The sequence below is a fragment of the Crotalus tigris genome, unplaced genomic scaffold, assembly GCF_016545835.1.
Source record: "Crotalus tigris isolate CLP2741 ecotype Arizona unplaced genomic scaffold, ASM1654583v1 scf7180000021379.394396, whole genome shotgun sequence".
Lineage (NCBI taxonomy): Eukaryota > Metazoa > Chordata > Lepidosauria > Squamata > Viperidae > Crotalus > Crotalus tigris.
The window spans coordinates 355,460-375,445 of NW_024098482.1; the positions used below are offsets into that span (position 1 = coordinate 355,460).

A 19,986-nucleotide genomic window follows, 5' to 3' on the forward strand; every position below is an offset into this window, starting at 1 on the left:
GATTTGAAAATATAAAACACATCTACAACTTTTCAGATTTACTAGAGGTCCATTTCCGAAGCTCTGGAAACCCGTTGCCTTGGCCAGGTCTCTTTTTAAAAAAAAGAAAATCAAAAAGTCAGCTTTGATTTCTGAAAAAAATCCCCCTCAACGTCTGTGTCTTGAAATCTTTTAGCTTTTTTTTTAACTCCTGTTTCTGAATGCAAAATTCATCCTTTGATGCACATCAAGTGCCACCTTTGTACCGCGGCTGATTAAATCCACACCATTTGGATGCAAAGGGTGCCTGGCCTAGTTAAAAATGTGTGAGCTAACTGCTACAGGCCTTCACGGATAAAGCTAGGCCTGGGCTCTTCCTCCATGTGGTTAATGGTGCTCTATAAAAAAAGGAGAAAACAGCTCCGGAAATGAACTTTGAATCTTCAAAAACAGGCTTACTACTACATTAACCTGAATTCTTCCTATGCAGGGGAAAAAAAAAACCCTGTTCCTTTGAAATCATTTCTTTAGCAACACACTTTGGGGTTTCAAGCACCCTGGGGGGGGGGGGGAGAGAGAGAGAGACCCCCTTGCAAAATTTGCAAGAGAATAAAGACATACAATTTCCTTACTCACTCTCCCCACAATGGCCTTGATTAAACAGGAAGCTTGATGAGAGTCAGAGGTTATAATAACCACCTGCAGTGACAGACTTATGAATTATTTTTGTCTCCCATTCAGATCTCCACTGCCAAATGGGACTTTTCAGGAAAGAGAAGGGAGTCTCTCGCCCGGACGCTCCTGTGCCTTTTTTTTTTATACTTCCGACTGGCTCTGTTAATCACTTCCCATTAGCCAATAGGCAGAACTTTTCCTTTCAAAAAAAAAAAACAAAAAAAACCCAGCATTGTCAAAGTTTGTGGTTTCTTTGACTGTTTACACACACACCACTCATTGCTGAATAAAGAATGCTCTCCTCATTGAGAAGCAGGGAGGGTTAAACACCTGCCTGGAGGTTTACCCTAGGATCTTTACCAAAAACAAGAGGTTTTCAAGAAGACACTGGACAGTCCCTTGTCTGAGATGATGGTATAGGCTCTCCTGTTTGTGCGGGGGGGGGGGCTGGACTAGATGACCTCCAATGTCCTATTCTATTATTCTATTCTTTCCCTATTCTATTCTTTCTCCTATTCTATTCCATTCCATTCTTTCTTCCATTCCTTCTCTATTCTTTCTCTATTCTATTCAATTCTTTCTCTATATTCCTTCTCTATTCTTTTTCTATTCTATTCTTTCTCCTATTCTATTCTATTCCATTCTTTCTTCCATTCCATTCCTTCTCTATTCTATTTCATATTTTCTATTTTATTCTATTATTCTATTCTATTCCATTCTTTCTTCCATTCCTTCTCTAATCTATTTCATTCCATTCTTTCTCTATATTCCTTCTCTATTCTTTATTCTATTCTTTCTCCTGTTCTATTCTATTCCATTCTATTCCATTCTTTCTTCCATTCCATTCCTTCTCTATTCTATTCTATTCCATATTTTCTATTCTATTATTCTATTCTATTCCATATTTTCTATTCTATTCTATTATTCTATTCTATTCCATTCTTTCTCAATTCTATTCCTTCTCTTATTCTATTCTATTCTATTCCATTCCATTATTTCTTCCATTCCATTCCATCTCTATTCCTTCTCTATTCTATTCCATATTTTCTATTCTATTCTATTCTATTATTCTATTCTATTCCATTCCATTTGTTTTCTATTCTATTCCTTCTCTATTCTTTCTGTATTCTATTCTTTCTCCTATTCCATTCCATTCTTTCTTCCATTCCATTCCTTCTCTATTCCTTCTCTATTCTATTCTATTCTGCCATTTTTCCCCAGAGACAGCTGTTGCTAAAAAGAAAAAAAAAAGAATTTCCTTAAAACCTCCAAAGTTTAACCACTTTTACTTGTAAGCCTCGGACAGCAAAGGTGATTAAGAAACAAGGACTGGAGAGCCCATCACCAGACAGGTCACTTAGAAGGCAAAAAAAAAAAAAAATCATGAAACTGCATCACACTTATATGTTAGGCCATCATCACGGGAGGGAATTATCATGGAGAAAGACATTTCTTTGGAAGAGTTTGCGGTAACCAGGCTGGACACCATCAAAGCTGACACCAGCCATAGCACAGAAAAAGTCAAAGTAGTAGTAAAACTAATACAAAAGGAAGAAAAACTCAAAGAAGTAGTTAGTGTAAGAGGGGGATTTGTGGGGAGATCTGGCCCATAGAATCGCCAACGGTCAGACACCAACTGAATGGATAAATCTTCATCTGTAAACCAATATAACAGCTAAAATGTGGGTCTAGGAAGGCAGGTCCAATTCCATCTGAGCCAGCCTGTTCTCTTGTCAGGTGAACTCTACCTTTCTTATCAAAGATGATGTAATAATAATAATAATAATAATAATAAAAAGTTGGAAGGGACCTTGGGGGTCGTCTAGTCCAGCCCCCTGCTCAGGCAGGAAACTCCATACCATTTCGGACAAATGGCTGTCCAGTCTCTTCTTAAAAATTTCCAGTGTTGGACCATTCACCGCTTCTGGTGGCAACTTCTGTTCCACTGATTAATTGTTCTAAATATCAGGAAGTTTCTCCTTCGTTCCAGGTTGCTTCTCTCTTTGATGAGTTTCCATCCATTGCTTCTTGTCCTGTCTTCAGGTGCTTTGGAGAATAGCTTGACTCCCTCTTCTTTGGGGCAGTCCCTGAGATACTGGAAGACTGCTATCCAGTCACTCCTGGTCTTTCTCTTCATTAAACTAGACCAGTGGTTCTCAATCTTTTTAATGCCGCGACCCCCAACCGGTCATGTCGAGGACTACTTAACCGGTCGTAAGTCGAGGACTACTCAACTGGTACAGCACCGTTTGCAGAATGGGACTTTTGGCGGGCTCAGCAGGGCAGAGACAGCCTGGACAATTCCTATTGGCTTTGGAAAGCCAATAGAATTAGACTCTATTCAAGAGAGTCTATTCTATTGGCTTTCAAAAGCCAATAGAATAAAAGGGAGTAGCACAGCTAAGGAAAAGGGGGGGAAAATGGCGCTCTGCTTTGGCGACCCCCATGAAATGGTCGTTGGATCCCAAATGGGGTCCTAACCCACAGGTTGAGAACCACTGAACTAGACATACCCAATTCCTACAACCATTCTTTATATGTTTTAGCCTCCAGTCCCCTCATCATCTTTGTTGCTCTTCTCTGCACTCTCAGCATCTTTTTACCTTTTCACCACTCTCTAATCCTTTGGGCAGATGCTAGCCCACCTTCAACAGAAGACCAAAAACTGTAATTGCTTGCATTGAATAAGGTTATTTGTTGACAGCATTCTCATTTCACAAGGGGAGGGGGAGAGAAGGAAACCACGGATAAAATGGTAAATCTAATCCAGATCTCTTAAAATTGAGGGCTCTTTGCAATATGGAAATGTCACCACCAGGCCATGAGATCAAGGTCATGAAGGATGCATCCAGTAGAAAGACTTTGTGGGACTCCATTCTGCAAAACTCAGAAGACTTTCTGCAACTCACCCACAGAATAAGCGCTACCCATTCACCTCCATTAAAGGAAATAAAAGGGCGGGAAATAAACTCGTTCCGCATTCAAGATGGCGGCTCCTCCAGCTCCCAAAATTATCACCCAATACAGGAAGTCCTCAACTTACAACAAACAATTCATTAAAAAGCAACTTATGGACCTTTTTCACACCCTTATGACTCTTGCAGCAGTCCCACCCACCCCCAAGTTGCAAGATCAAAATTCAGATGCTTGCATGCAGTGACGGCAAGGATTAGCTGTATTGAATAAAGGTAGCATTTTTCCTAATCCCAACTGTCAAGAACAGGGGTCTTCAAACTTGGCCCTTTGATGATTTGTGGCTGGCTGAGGAATTCTGGGAGTTGAAGTCCACAAATCATCAAAGGGCCAAGTTTGAAGACCCCTGGTCAAGAAAATTTAGCTCATTTCTTGTTTCTCAGAAGGATAGACCAGCACAACCTTTTCAAGCTGCTTCATCTAACTGTAATCTTCCAACTTTCCTACTGGATAAACTCGGTGGAGGCTTCCCCAGTTCTCACATCCTTCCCTAGCAGGTCCCTTACGCCAAAGAACTCACAATGCAAAACAGTATCAACGGATCGTCTTGTCAAGAGCACCCAGTGTCTTTCAAGGGCAAGCATAACAGATCCCGGGGAACAAAGCAACTATTGTCTTTTTTTGGGATGAGTAAGGCCGGGAAAGGTAGGTGACAAGCATGAGTCTGTAAAGAGGATCTTTCTAAGCCAACATACCGCCTTGCCTAACATTAGGGTGTAATCAGTACAGGCAAACATCTGTATAATCTCTATTTTTGCTCCATTAATTGTCAGAAGTGGCTTTGTGAAATTTCATTTCTCCTCCCTTTTGACTGCATCCACATTTCTGGTGTTTTTTTCTCTCCCTCTCTCTCTCTCTCCCCCTCTTTTTTCCACAATGCCAGCCTATTTATCTAGCAGAGGGTGAACCCTCTGCCAGCCAAGTTTACGCAGACGACCGCAAGAGCACTTGGTGCCAGCCTCAGACGGGCTTCTACCGTGGCAGCCTGCCACTCCATTACAAGCAACGAGCCCGCCTGCTAAAAACATCTCTTTGCATTTTTTTAAAAAATGCTTTATTTGGGCCCAATGACATGCAAAACAAGAGCTTTCAGGAAATGCACCTGGCATGAAATTAGCTTTTTTTTTTTTTTGGAAAAAAAAATTAAAGATTCCAAATGTTCCAGATATTATAAAAAAAAATAAAAGTTGACAGAAAGCTATGAACTTTCATTTTGCATCTTAACAGATTATGAATTTTCTTTTTTTTTGGGGGGGGGGGGGATGGTTTGCCAAAAGGAAGACAGTCTGAAGATGCCAGCTGCAATCCTACAGTAGTCACTTAACTTGGCAGGAGAACAGACTGAGCTTATTTACTTCTAAGTAAACCAACACAAATCCTCTCATATATGATTTAAATAATTCCCCTGCATGGTGCAGAAGGCTGAGCTAGATGATCTTTTAAGGTCCCTTCCAACTGTAACAGGCCCTATAAAAGTGCAGATACCCTATTGCATCTCAAGAGGACCGGATTACCTAAAAAAAATTAATACCAGCTGGCAGCACCAAAGACACACCTATAAAAAACAACTTAATGCGCCTCTTAAGTCTTTATAGATTTTGACTGCAATCCTATACTTACAGACCCAGGCGTCCGTCAGCCCTTTGAAGCCATGGATTTATTGCCCTAAACAGGGATCTACAAGAACAGCCCTGTGAAAGGCCAGCCCTTTTATTCAGGAGTCAAACTCACTTATCTTAATGGGAAATCCTTCCCATTAACCAAACAAGCCCCACAGCAAATTAAGAGCTAAAAAAGAGCAAAATAACAGCAGCAATAGGGTTGTAAAAAGAGTTTGGAAGAAGGGAGGACAATGACAGAGGAGGGAGGGAGAGGGAGGGAGGGAGGAAGGGAGAGAGAAAGAAAGAAAGAAAGAAAGAAAGAAAGAAAGAAAGAAAGAAAGAAAGAAAGAAAGGAAAAAAAAGAGGAAGAAGGAAGTAAGTGGAAGTCCCCTCCACTCAGTAAGTTTCCACTGCAGCAAACTCAATTTTAAATTTTTCTTTCAATATTAAACTTTGAATATTAAACTTTCCTTTGCTACTACCAGAAGGGAGGAAAGAGAGAAAAAGAGAGAGAGAGAAAGCAAGAAAGCAAGAAGGAAAGAAAGCAAGCAAGCAAGAAAGAGAGAGACAGAGAGAGAAAGCAAGGAAGCAAGAAGAAAGAAAGAAAGAAAGAAAGAAAGAAAGAAAGAAAGAAAGAAAGAAAGAAAGAAAAAGAGAGAGAGAAAGCAAGGAAGCAAGAAAGCAAGAAAATGAAAGAAAGAGAGAGAGAAAGCAAGGAAGCAAGGAAGGAAGAAAGCAAGAAAACAAGAAAGAAAGAAAGAAAGAAAGAAGGAAGGAAGGAAGGAAGGAAGGAAGGAAGGAAAGAAAGAAAGAAAAAGAGAGAGAGAAAGCAAGGAAGCAAGAAAATGAAAGAAAGAGACACAGAGAAAGCAAGGAAGGAAGAAAGCAAGAAAACAAGAAAGAAAGAAAGAAAGAAAGAAAGAAAGAAAGAAAGAAAGAAAGAAAGAAAGAAAAAGAGAGAGAGAAAGCAAGGAAGCAAGAAAATGAAAGAAAGAGACACAGAGAAAGCAAGGAAGGAAGAAAGCAAGAAAACAAGAAAGAAAGAAAGAAAGAAAGAAAGAAAGAAAAAGCAAGCAAGCAAGAAAGAAAGAAAGAAAAAGAGAAAAGAAAAGAAAAGAAAAGAAAAGAAAAGAGAAAGAAAGCAAACTTCCCACCCAACGCTAATTTTACTTAGTTTAAACAAATCCAGTCTACTTACCGGTGGGTTTGAGAAAATCCATGGGGTATCTGGAGTAAGGGGGAGGTGGAGACTCTGGAATCAAAGGACAGAGAAAATAAAATCGCAGCCATGGGAAGGGAAGGGAAGGGAAGGGGGGGGGAGAAGAGATAGGAACTTACGATAAGGGAGGCATTCTTGGAGCCAAAGTGTTTGTCTTAGCCTGGCGCTGGGAGGGAGGGAGGGGGGGGGGCAGCCTGGCAGCAACTGCCTGGATATTTCACTGCCAGATAAACAAAGGGGCTCTGACTGGCGCCAGCCTCTTGCGCTATCTCTGCTCCCGGAGCTGTCTGGGCCAGGCCTGGGCTCCCGAGCCCCAGCCCTGGACATCACCCACGGATCCAGCCCTCCCGATTAGCCCAAGCGGCTTCCTTGCAAAAAGGCCACTGAACCCAAGACCTGGGGAGGGGAGGGAGAAGGGGGGAAAGAGGGGGGGGAGGCACCCAATAGACACATGCATTGTTCTCTCTGCCTGCCTGCACATAGGAACACCCAGCACCCCCCCCAAAAAAAAGTTTGCAAAAGGGGGGGAAGGATGAGGAGGTGGGCTAAAGGCTTTGGGGGCTGTTGGGGTTGGGGGGTGGGGGGGGTTTGGGGGGGAGAGGCAAGGCTGCCCACCCATGGGTTTTCAACCTACCCAGGCCAGTCTCTTTCCCTTCCAAATCATGAACATAATCCCCATTTAAAAAAAAAGGGGGGGGGATAAGACCCTTTCCAATTTCAATCATGCTGGGGGGGGGAGATTGTCCTTCTCCTTTCTCTCTCCCCTCCTCTCTCTCTTTCTCTCTCTTCTCTCTATATATTATCTTTCTCTCTTTCTCTCTCTCTCCCCTTCTCTCTCTCTATATATATCTTTCTTTATCTCTTTCTCTCACTCTTTATCTCTCTCCTCTCTCTATATATATATCTTTATCTCTCTTTATATCTTTCTCTCTCTCCTTTCTATATATCTTTATCTTTCTCTCTCTCTTTTCTATATATCTTTATCTCTCTCTCTCCTTTCTATATATCTTTATCCCTCTCTTTCTCTCTCTCTCTCTTTCTCTCTCTCTATAACTCTTTCTCTCTTTCCCCCTCCTTTTTAGCCAGTGTGGAAACTTAAGGCAACTTGGCAAGCGGAGAAAAGCAAACAAGATTGCAGGCCTGGAAATTATGTGTTCGCTTTTATAGTTTTTGAGGCAAAGAGGCCCAAAGGTGGGCGGGAGGGCACGGAGAATGCAGGAGCCAGCCAAGGGTTGGAACTGCTTTTTTCTTTTTCTTTCTTTCTTTCTCTCTCTTTCTTTCTTTCTTTTTTCTTTTTTGCTAAAATGGCCTCAGATTTATAGATTAAACTAGAAAATCCTAGGATGGATTTTTTTCTCCCCAAAAGCGTTCAGCTTTTATTTTTATTTTCACATCCTGGCTTTTTTTTTTTTTTTTTTTTTTGCACAAAACACTGCAAGGCTGCCTTGGCTGGCTCCGGGTTGCATCACCCTTTTCAAAATAATTTACTGTCCGATTCGGAAACCTTTCTTTGCTGAAAAAAAAAAAACAAACAGAAGCCTATAACCCCTAAAGTTGCAGCCTTCCTCCATTCCTCACCTCCTCCCTAACCAGGAACTTTAAAATGCACGTGTGTCTACCTAGACAGTCTCAAATCCTCCAGGTTGGGTCCCAAAGGTGCTTTTCCAACAGTCAACTGGACCTTTCGCCCCCCCCATTTTTTTTAATGCACAGACAAAAAAGCATCCAAATGGAAGCCAATTTTTTAAGAGTGTCCAGTTCTGCCTTTGCAAAATTCCGCTTGGAATATATGTATATAAAAAAATCTAAATTGAAAACCTCTTTGGGGGATATGTTTCAACTTTTCTATTCCCCCACCTGCGAGAGAGCTTGGTGGGATACACACACACACACACACACACACACACACAAATACACACAGAAGATCCGGCTGGGACAATACTCACATCCCAGACTGGGTCTTCTTCACCTAAACTCGCCTTTCCCCCCCCCCCTCCTTAAAATGATGCAGGGGCAAGAGTCAAGGCTAGGATGCCCCTGAATTCCGTAAGGCAGAGGGGTCCCCAACCCCCGGCCCGCAGACCAGTACCGGTCCGCAAACACGGAAAGCCCTATCTGAGGGATGCAGGCAGCACACAAAACTATGCAACCCCCCAGTCCACGGGAAAACCTCTCTGCACGGGACCGGTGGTCTCTGGGGGTGCCCCAAAGGCTGGGTGGGGGTCTCTGCCCTAATGTTAGACCCCCTCCCATCCCACCCACAGGACCCGGAGGAAGTTTCCAATCAAGGCAGCGACCCCCCCACCCCCGTCGAGGCTGAAGGCTTGGCAAGCTTGGGGTCCCGGCTCCTTCTGGGGAGGGGGCGAGGGTTGGGGCAGAAAAAGGGGGTCGGGGGTCTCCGCGCCCCGCACCTACCGAGCTCGCAGAGTCTGCTCAGGTGGAAGGGGTTGCAGCAGGCTAAGTCCAGGTGGGTTTTCCCGTGAGATTCACAGCCGCAAAGCCGCTTGACCTCCGAGCCCGGGCGCAGGTCCGGCCATCGGAAGAGTTTGCCCAGGAGCAGCGGGAGCGAGTACCACTGGTGGCCCAGTTTGACGTCCGCCTTGGCGGGCAGGAGGAGGCAGGAGGTCCGGGCGCCTCCGCGGGACTCGACGGCGTGGAGCAGCGCCTCCAGCTGCTTCTCCTTCAGCCGCTTCAGCACCGAGTGGGCCAGCGCCTTCAGCTCGGCCTCCGAGCCGCCGCCGCCGACGCCGCCGGGCGCCTTGCCCGCCTTGCCCAGGCAGCAGATCCGGCTCCCGCCGCCGCCGCCGCCGCCGGCCCCATCGGGCCGTCCGTCCGCGGCGCCTTCCGCGAGGTCTCCGCCGGGCGCGGCGCCTTCGGCCAGGTCTCCGCCGCCGCCGGCCGCCCGGCTCCGCCACAGCCTCCGCACCAGCGCCGCGCGTTTGGTCCGGAACATGCGGGACGAGGAGGCGGCGGCGGCCCGGCTGCAGAGCGGGCAGGTCGTCCGCAATTCATGAAGGAGCCGGGAGCCGAGCCCGGCGGGCGGCCAGGGGAAGGGGGCGGCGGCAGGCGGCAGCGGGGCCAGGCGGGGCGCCGGCGGGGAGCCGGGGGGCGCCGGCTGCAGCGGGAGGCCGAGCGAGGCGCACCGCGCGCCGCTTCGCGCCCCCGTCCTCGCCCTCCGCGGGGCCGCGCCGGGGGCCGTCCGGGCGGCCGTCTACGCCGAGGGGGAGCCCGAAAGGCGGCGGGGAAGCGCGGGGTCCGCCCGGCCGGGAGACGCGGGCATGCCAAGGCGGCTTCTCCTCCTCCTCCTGCTGCTCTGCCGCCGCTTCTCCCGCCGAGCCCGGGCGAGGCGCCCTTAGATCCGCGCCGGTGGAGCCCCTCCAAAGCCCGGACGGGGCGGGGGAGAAAAGACCCCGGAGATGCGGTCGCGGCGAGGAAGTCTTCGGGCGCCGTCCACGCGCCTCAGCGCCCCCGAAGAAGAAGAAGCCGGAGCGGCAACAGGGGCTCTGCAGCCCCCTCGGAGGCTCTCGCCGTCCGGGATGCCCGGCGGGGCTGCAGGCGTCTCCGGAGCTGCCGGCCCGCCGTCGGGGTCTCTGCGGGGAGGGAGGCGGGTGGGCGCGATGCTGCCTCCTCCTCCTCCTCCTGCTGCTGCTGCTGCTGCTGCTGTCGGGCCTCGGCGCGGCCGGCTCCCTCGGGTGGCGCGGGCGCTTTGATCTTGCTGGCGGCCGCCGGACGGAGGAGCCGCGCTCGCTCGTTGGCTTCCTCGCCCGCAGACGGGGTGGAGAGGAGAGCCGAGCGGGGAGGCTGGCAGCGGCGGCGGCGGCGCGCTCTCCGCCTCCTCCTCCGCCCTCTCCCCGCCCTTCGACGCCTCCCCCGCGGCGCCTCCTCGCAGGCGGCCCCAGCAGCAGCAGCAGGCGAGGGCGAGGCGCGGCGGCGGCGGCGGCGTCCAGGGGGCCCCGGCCGGGCCGGGCAGGACAGCGCGGCAGCCCCGAGCAGCGACGGCCTCGCGGCTCCTCTGCAGTCTGAGCAGCCCCGCTGCGGCGCCGCCGCCTCCCCCCCCCCCGTCCGTGCAGGGCCTGGCGGGGGGGGGAGGAGGGGAGGGGGAGGCGCTCCCGCCCGGCGGAATGGAAGAGGAAGCAGCGTCGGGGGGGAGGGGAGAGGGGGGAGGGGGAGGAGGAATCCACCTCTCTCCTCCCCCCGCCTCCTTCTCAGCCCCCCCCCGCTCCGACTCTCTGCCTTGGCTCCCCCCTCCCCACAAAGGGGCTTTGCAGCCCCCCCCCGATTGAGCGGGCGATGCTTTGCGCTTCTTAAGCAGCCCCCCCCCCGTCTGTCTTGCAAGGAGCGGGTGGGGGGAGGAATCATTACGGGGGGGGCAGCTTTGCCAAGGGCAGGGAGGGGGGACTCCAAAGGGGGAGGGGGACTCCAAAGGGGGAGGGGGACTCCAAAGGGGGAGGGGGGATCCAAAGGGGGAGGGGGGACTCCAAAGGGGGAGGGGGACTCCAAAGGGGGAGGGGGGATCCAAAGGGGGAGGGGGGACTCCAAAGGGGGAGGGGGACTCCAAAGGGGGAGGGGGACTCCAAAGGGGGAGGGGGTGCACTGGACGGCCGGACGGCCCCAGCCGACCCCCGCCTCCCTCCCCCCTTCCTCCTCCTTCCCCCCCCCCCCGGCCGGCTCCCTCGCTCTCGCGCTGGCTGAGCCGCGGCGGCGCTCCCCGCCCTGGTCACGTGGGCGTCTAGACACCCTGTCGCTCTTCCATTAAAAAAAAAAAAGCGGAGAGAGAGAGAAGGGCGAGCGAGGCTGCCTTGCGCGGAGAGGGCGTCGAGTTTCTGCCAGCCGTTTCCCCCCCCTCCCTCCCTCCCCCCTCCCCCTGGCCATTCCTGATAAAGGCGGGGGGGGAGGAGGAGGGGGGGAGGCCCCCGGGACTTTAGGCCCATGTTGTACGGAGTATGTTTAAAAGTGCGTTGTGTGTGTGTGTGTACACTTTGACAGCGAGCCCCTCCGTTTCATTTTGAACGGTGGCTCTTGTGCCCCCAGGAAAACATGACAATAAAGGTTATCTATTTACCTACCTACCTTCCTATCTATATCTAGAAATCTATCCTGTCTATATCTGTCTGTGTCTATCTGTCTATCTCAGTGTTTCTTAACCTTGACCATTTTAAGGCATGTGGACTTCAACTCCCAGAATTCCACAGCCAGCAATGCTGGCTGTGGAATTCTGGGAGTTCAAGTCCACATGCCTTAAAATGGTCAAGGTTGAGAAACACTGGTCTATCTCTATTTGCTATCTATCTATCTATCTATCTATCTATCTATCTATCTATCTATCTATCTATCTATCATCCATCTATCTATCTACTTCTCTGTCATTAGCTATCAGCTATCATGTCTGTCTACCTGCCTACCATCATTTATCATCTGTCTAGCATGTCTGTCAGTCTAGCTATTATCTATCTATCTCATCCATCTATCTTATCTATCATCCATCTATCTAACTCTATCTACTTCTCTATCTGTCATTATCGGCTATCAGCTATCATGTCTATCCGTCTACCTATCTATCATCAGCTATCAGCTATCATGTCTGTCTACCTACCTATCTATCATCATCTATCATTTGTCTATCATGTCTGTCAATCTAGCTATTATCTATCTATAATTCATCTATCTATCTAACTCTATCTATCTACTTCTCTATCGGTCATTATCAGCTATCAGCTATCATGTTAGAACTAACGAGAAACTTCCTGACAGTGAGGACAATTAACCAATGGAACAACCTGCCTCCAGAAGCTGTGATGGTCCAACAGTGGAAGTTTTTAAGAAGTGACTGGACAGCCATTTCTCCGAAATGGTATAGGGTTTCCTGCCTGAACAGGGGGTTGGACAATGACCTCCAAGGCCCCTTCCAACTTTATTACTATTATTATTATTATTATTATTATTATTATTATTATTACTATTATTATTATTATTACTATTATATTATTATTATTATTATGGATCATCACACAGTCAGCCAGATGTTCAGACTGGATTTGGCATTTTGTCTACCTATCGAGTCCTTACCCAGGACCTGGGATAGGTAGATGTGGATGTTTGATGATGTTACAGATATCGTCGCAGGATAAAAGCAGTTCCTAGTAAGGCTGCCTTTTGCTATTATTATTATTATTATTATTATTATTATTATTATTATTATTATTATTATCGATCATCACACAGTCAGCCATTTTTTCTTCTTCAACCATCCGTTGTACTTGTAGCATTCCACGCCCACCTATTTGCCTTGGTAGATAAAGTCTATCAATGTCACTGCGTGGATGAAGGGCATGATTCATTGTCATTATTTTTCTGGTCTGCCTATCCATTGCTTTTAGTTCTGCTTGAGTCCAGTCCACTATTCCAGATGTGTACCTAATGACTGGGATTGCCCAGGTGTTGATTGCCTTTATGGTATTATTTTATTATTATTATTATTATTATTATATTATTATTATTATTATTATTATTATGGATCATCGCACAGTCAGCCAGATGTTCAGACTGGATTTGGCATTTTGTCTACCTATCGAGTCCTTACCCAGGACCTGGGATAGGCAGATGTGGATGTTTGATGGTATTACAGGTATCGTCGCAGGATGGAAGCAGTTCCTAGTAAGGCCGCCTTTTGCAATTGACTAATAGCGAATTTGTCAATGCCAATGGTGTTCAAGTGGTGCTCCAGTTGTTTTGGGATTGCACCCAAGGAGCCTATGACTATTGGTACTACCCTTGCTTGCTTTTGCCACAGTCTTTCTATTTCTATTTGTAGGTCTTTGTATTTTGTTATCTTCTCCAGTTCTTTCTCTTCTATTCTGCTGTCTCCAGGCACTGCCACATCCACTATCCAGACTTTTTTGTCTTTCTTATCGACAATTGTTAAGTCTGGGGTGTTATGTTGCAGGTGCTTGTCTGTTTGAATTCTGAAGTCCCAGAGCAGTTTAATTTTATCATTTTCTATGACTTTCTCTATTTTATGATCCCACCAGTTTTTGCTTACAGGCAAATGATATTTTTTGCAGATCTTCCAATGCACCATTGTTGCTACTTTGTCATGCCGCTGCTTGTAATCAGTCTGTGCAATCTTCTTGCAACAGCTTACCAAGTGGTCCACTGTTTCTTCAGCTTCTTTGCATAGGCGGCACTTACTGTCTGTTGCTGTCTTCTCAATTTTGACTTTGTATGCATTTGTCCTTAAGGCTTGGTCTTGTGCAGCCAGAATTAGTCCCTCGGTCTCTTTCTTCAATTTTCCTGCTCTTAGCCATTGCCAGGTCTTCTTATTATCTGCTTTCCCAGCTATTTTTTTCATGTATTGGCCATGTAGTGCTTTGTCTTCCCATGCCTCTATTCTGTTCTTCATTTGGTCTTTCTTGTAGGCCAGTTTGGTCTCTCCAGTAGTTAGTAAGCCTTCCTGATATACTAATTTCAGTGCATCTTCATCATTGTTCTTCAGATATTCTTCCAAAGCCATTTTTTCTTCTTCAACCATCTGATGTACTTGTAGCATTCCACGCCCACCTATTTGCCTTGGTAGATAAAGTCTATCAATGTCACTGCGTGGATGAAGGGCATGATTCATTGTCATTATTTTTCTGGTCTGCCTATCCATTGCTTTTAGTTCTGCTTGAGTCCAGTCCACTATTCCAGCTGTGTACCTAATGACTGGGATTGCCCAGGTGTTGATTGCCTTTATGGTATTATTATTATTTATTATTATTATTATTATTATTATGGATCATTGCACAGTCAGCCAGATGTTCAGACTGGATTTGGCATTTTGTCTACCTATCGAGTCCTTACCCAGGACCTGGGATAGGCAGATGTGGATGTTTGATGGTATTACAGGTATCGTCGCAGGATGGAAGCAGTTCCTAGTAAGGCCGCCTTTTGCAATTGACTAATAGCGAATTTGTCAATGCCGATGATGGTGTTCAAGTGGTGCTCCAGTTTTTTTGGGATTGCACCCAAGGCGCCTATTACTATTGGTACTACCCTTGCTTGCTTTTGCCAGTCTTTCTATTTCTATGTGTAGGTCTTTGTATTTTGTTATCTTCTCCAGTTCTTTTTTATGATTATTATTATTACTACTACTATTAGTCTATCTGTCTCTGTCTACCTATCATCAGCTATCAGCTATCATGTCTGTCTACCTACCTACCTACCTACCTATCTACCTACCTACTTACCTATCTTATCTATCTATCTGTCTGTCTGTCTGTCTTTCTGTCTGTCTATTAAATGCAGAAGGCCCTGACGGGGGTCACTGGTCATTTCTTGACCACCCCCAACCCCACTTTTCTCCACTTTTTCTTCTATTAAGAACATGGCAGATGATGAGGGGGAGCTGGAAACTGATAAAACTTTTCCAGATCCTTGGTGACCTTTGACTAAGTCTAATAAATGAGTTGTCCTAATGTGGAAGGGTTTTTTTAATTGTTCTTCTCTTTTATTTACTTTTTTCCCCAAAAAATAGCTTTTGTCCACCTGTTTGATGCTGAAAAGAAAAACAAAATCTTACTGAAGCTTTTATTTCCAGAGGCAAATTGAGCAACATGGACTTGTGGCACCGTGAAAGATTAATCCAAATATTGTGGCACCGGCTTTGAAATTGTAGGCATACTTCGAATCCGTGCATGGATCCTTAATCCGCGCCGGATCAGGTTGCGGGGGGGGGGCTGCGCTGATGTGTTTGGCGCTTTGCTGGGGAAATAGATCACTTTACCAACCCTTTCCGAAGGATCCCATTGAGATCCATGAGGTGCATCCTGACAGGCTGCAAGCAGAATTGTTCTAGAAATTATTACGCAATAGAGCAGTGGTTCTCAGCCTGTGGATCGGGACCCCATTTGGGGTCGAACGACCATTTCACGGGGGTCGCCAAACAACGCAGTCCGCCATTTTTTTCCCCCTTTTCCTTAGCTGTGCTACTCCCTTTTATTCTATTGGCTTTTGAAAGCCAATAGAATAGACTCTCTTGAATAGAGTCTAATTCTATTGGCTTTCAAAAGCCAATAGGAATTGTCCAGGCTGTCTCTGCCCTGCTGAGCCCGCCAAAAGTCCCATTCTGCAAACGGTGCTGCACCAGTTGAGTAGTCCTCGACTTACGACCGGTTGAGTAGTCCTCGACTTACGACCGGTTGGGGGGTCGCGGCATTAAAAAGGTTGAGAACCACTGCAATAGAGAGAGTGTGTGAATTTCTTCGGGGTTCTGTACTTAACTTGTCCATTTCCTGCATCAATTGCCCTGAAATGGAGCATTTTTTTTTCTTCTCTTGCAGTAGAGGCTTCCACCAGTTCATTTTGAAATTAATAGTTTCTTCACATCCTCACAAATCTTGCTGAAGCCCCAATCCAGTGTTTTTAAAAACATGGCAACTTTTAAGATGGGTGTACTTCAACCCCCAGAATTCTCAGGCTAGCTGAGAATTAAAGAGAATCTTAAAAGTTGCCACATTCTGTCTGGGGGGGATTCTGGGAGTTAAAGTCCAGCCGTCTTTAAACTTGCAGATTCCGGTTGGGGAATTCTGGAAATTCAAGTCCATCCATCTTAAAGTTGCAGGTTCTGGCTGAGGTTCTCTGGGAGTTGAAGTCCACCCATCCTAAAGTCGCCAAGTTTGAAAAGCACCGCCTTAGACCCAGAGACGAAGGGTGAAACTGTGAAACTGATCAAGGAGAGAAGCAACCTGGACTTAAGGAGAAAGTTCCTAACAGGGAGGACAATCAACCAGTGGAACAGCTTGCCACCGGAAATCATGGATGTTCCATCACTGGAGGTTTTTAAGAAGAGACTGGACTGTCACTTGTCTGAGATGGTCTAGGTCAGGGGTGGCGAACCCATGGCACGGGTGCCAGAGGCAGCACTTAGAGCCCTCTCTGTGGGCACATGTGCTGTCGCCCCAGTCCTAGGCCTTCAGCTGGGTTTTATAAAACCTTTTCGCTTTAGGCCTTTGCTGCCATGTGCAAAAACAAAAAGAAAGGTTCAGTCAATTTCAACTTCTCGCGGGAAAAAAAAAGATCTTGCAAAGTTGGAATGGATTGAACATTTTAGTCCACCCAGTCTGCCGTTACCACCGCAGCCACGCCCACCCAATGGACCACGCCCATCCAATGGGCCACACCCACCCGGCACCCGACGATGCATTAGTGGGTTTTGGGTTGCAGTTTGGGCACTCGGTCTGTAAAAGGTTTGCCATCACTGGTATAGGTTCTCCTGCTTGAGCAGGGGGCTGGACTAGAAGACCTCCAAGGTCCCTTCCAGCTCTATTCCATTCTATTCTTACAGTCCAATTCTGTCTCCCCGTCTTCAGTTCTGCGTTATCCCAGATCTAGGCTTAGAACTCCGTGGAATATGGTCTTGTGTGCCGTTTGGTCCAGAGCCAAAGTTTGGAGTTCTCACAACACCAAATCTAGTGTTCAGGTGTGGGTGATCACCTTTACAGCCCTTCGTGGTGTGGGTCCCGGAGGAGGGTCTTCTCTACGTTTGCACCTGCCCTCTGGGACACCTGGCTCCCCAATGTGAGGCTGGCTCCAACCTTCCTCTTCGTCCACAAGGCCTCAAGAGCTGGCTCTGCCAGTTGGCCTGGAGCCCCAAAGGGGGAGCAGCCCAGCGGAGGGGGCTGATGGAGGAACAACAGATCCCACCTCTCCCCCATTCCCCCCCCCCGCCCTCCCCCGCACACCTATGGATTTTAATCTTTGGTTTTAATTTATGTTTTAATGTAGGTATATATTTTTATGACCATAAGTCACCCAGAGTTACCGTATAGTAAGATGGGCATCCAATACATTGAAAGAAAGAAAGAAAGAAAAAGAAAGAAAGAAAGAAAGAAAGAAAGAAAGAAAGAAAGAAAGAAAGAAAGAAAGAAAGGAAGAAAGGAAGGAAGAATGAAAGAGAAAGAGGAAGGGAGGAAGAAAGAAAGAAAAAGGGAGGGAGGGAAGGAGAAAGAAAAAAAGGAAGGAAGGAAAAGAAAAAAGGAAAGGTATGAAGAAAGAAAAAAGAAAGGAAGGAATATAGAAAGAAAAAGAAAGAAAGGGAGGGAGGAAGGAAGGAAGAAAAAAGGAATGAGGGAGGGAAGGAGAAAGAAAAAAGGAAGGAAATGAAGAAAAAGAAAGAAAGAAAAAGAAAGGAAGGAGCAGGAAGGAAGGAGGAAGGAAGGAAGAAAAAAGGGAGGAGGGAAGGAGGAAGAAAAGAAAAAAGGAAGGAAGAAAAAAAGGAAGGAATATAGAAAGAGAAAGAAAAGAAAAAGAGGGAGGGGGAGGGAGGGAGGAAAGAAGGAAGGAAGGCAGAAAAAAGAAAGGAAGAAAGAAAAAGGAAGGAAGGAAAAAAAGGAAGGAAGGAGTATAAAAAGAAAAAGAAAGAAAGGAAGGAAGGAAAAGGGAGGAGGGAAGGAGGAAGAAAAAAGGAAGGAAGGAATATAGAAAGAAAAAGAAAGAGAAAGAGGGAGGGGGAGGGAGGAAGAAAAAAAGAAGGAAGGAAGGAATAAAAGAAAGAGAAAGAAAGGAAAGAAAGAAAGAAAGAAAGAAAGAAAGAAAGAAAGAAAGAAAGAAAGAAAGAAAGAAAGAAAGAAAGTAGCCTGGAAAGCCTGCCCCAATTCCGCAGCCAAATTACCCACCACCACTACCCTGTTGATTAAAACATTAACAATGAAAAGAACCATTTTAAGATAATTACAAATACACACAGAGCAGAACAACAAAGCCCAACAAGTTTCAGCAAAGAAGATTAAACCTGGCTGAAATCACTTTCTAGAAACCACAACTGCAGCACAGCTTTTGATGACATTTCTTTTATTAAAAAAAGCAGTAGAAAACTCCTACTTTGAAACAGCAGCTGGAGCAGCTGTTGGCACGTCCAGATCCAGTGGCAGGGCCCAGGCCACAGACCACGTGCACCAGCCAATATTTTTGGGGGGGGATTTAAGTGCCATCCGCTGCTTTCCTTTCTCTCTTCCTGCGGGTGGGAGATGGGAGTATCGTGGGAGGGTGTCAAAATAAAGTTGGCCACCGGAACCAAAAGTTCTAGAACTAAGGAGAAACTTCCTGACAGTCAGAACAATTAACCAGTGGAACCACCGGCCTCCAGAAGCTATGAATGCTCCAACCCTGGAAGTTTTGAAGAAGAGACTGGACAATCATTTGTCAAAATGGTATAGGGTTTCCTGCCTGAGCAGGGGGTTGGACTAGATGACCTCCAAGGTCCTTTTCAACTTTATTATTATTATTATTAGTCACCAAGTGACTATGACTTCTAATCCCACCTTAGAAGAGATAGGACAATCATTTGTCTGAAATGGTATAGGGTTTCCTGCCAGAGCAGGGGGTTGGACTAGATGACCTCCAAGGTCCCTTCCAATTTTATCATTATTATTATTAGTCACCAAGTGACTATGACTTCTAGTCCCACCTTAGAAGAGATAGGACAATCATTTGTCCGAAATGGTATAGGGTTTCCTGCCTGAGCCAGGGGGTTGGACTAGATGACCTCCAAGGTCCCTTCCAACTTTATTATTATTATTATTAGTCACCAAGTGACTATGACTTCTAGTCACACCTTAGAAGAGATAGGACAATCATTTCTCTGAAATGGTATAGGGTTTCCTGCCAGAGCAGGGGGTTGGACTAGATGACCTCCAAGGTCCCTTCCAACTTTATCATTATTATTACTAGTCACCAAGTGACTATGACTTCTAGTCCCACCTTAGAAGAGATAGGACAATTATTTGTCTGAAATGGTATAGGGTTTCCTGCCTGAGCAGGGGGTTGGACTAGATGACCTCCAAGGTCCCTTCCAATTTGTTATTATCATCATCATCATCATTATCATTATTATTATCATTATTACTTTTACTATTATTACTATTATTATTATTATTATCAATATCATCATCATCATCTTCAGAATCAGGTCCGATAGCAGCATTGCAAGCCCCCATCCTGATTTTATTGATCGCTGGGAAGGGCCCTCATGGCAAGGAAAGGAGCTTTCCGTGAAGTTTTACTAGCCCAAACTTTGTGGAGATTCTCAGTCCTCCAAGTCGTGGTTGTTTTCAAAAAGCAGCTGGGCTTTTTTTTTTTTCCTCCCCTTGAAGACGTTTCGCTTCTCCTCCGAGAAGCTTCTTCAGTTCTGGAGAAGTAATTGTCGGTTCTGAAGAAGCTTCTCAGATGAAAAGCGAAACGTCTTTATGGGGAAACGAGGTCCAGTTGCTTTTTGAAAAAGCACCTATAATTGATCTGCTATACCAGGATAGCAGTCTCACACTAGAGCAGGGGTCTTCCAACTGGGCCCTTTTATGACTGGTGGACTTCAACTCCCAGAATTCCTCAGCCAGCCCTCAGGGCTGGCTGAGGAATTCTGGGAATTGAAGTCCACCAGTCTTAAAGGGGCCCAGTTGGAAGACCCCCTGGACGAGAGTTTGCTTCTCTGTCTTTCAGCAACCTGGGCTTCAGCCAGGAAGACGTTTGCCATCCAGAGTCACCCAGCTGGCTTTCTTCAAGGCAGGA

General features: G+C 46.6%; 1 protein-coding gene across 2 annotated transcripts in view; it reads right to left on the reverse strand.

Annotated features, from left to right (window-relative positions):
- Positions 1-9,536, reverse strand: part of SMAD7 (SMAD family member 7) — a 71,264-nt gene extending 61,728 nt beyond the window's left edge. For both annotated transcript variants that reach the window (XR_005553534.1, XM_039318482.1), the window contains exons 1-2: positions 8,863-9,536; positions 6,427-6,480 (exon numbers count right to left, since the gene is read on the reverse strand). Coding sequence is in view for 1 of the 2 variants with exons in the window: in XM_039318482.1 (XP_039174416.1) it covers positions 6,427-6,480; positions 8,863-9,400 (592 nt within the window). In the remaining variant the exon portion in view is untranslated. The remainder of the gene's footprint in view (positions 1-6,426; positions 6,481-8,862) is intronic.
- Between the last annotated feature and the right edge of the window lie 10,450 nt (positions 9,537-19,986).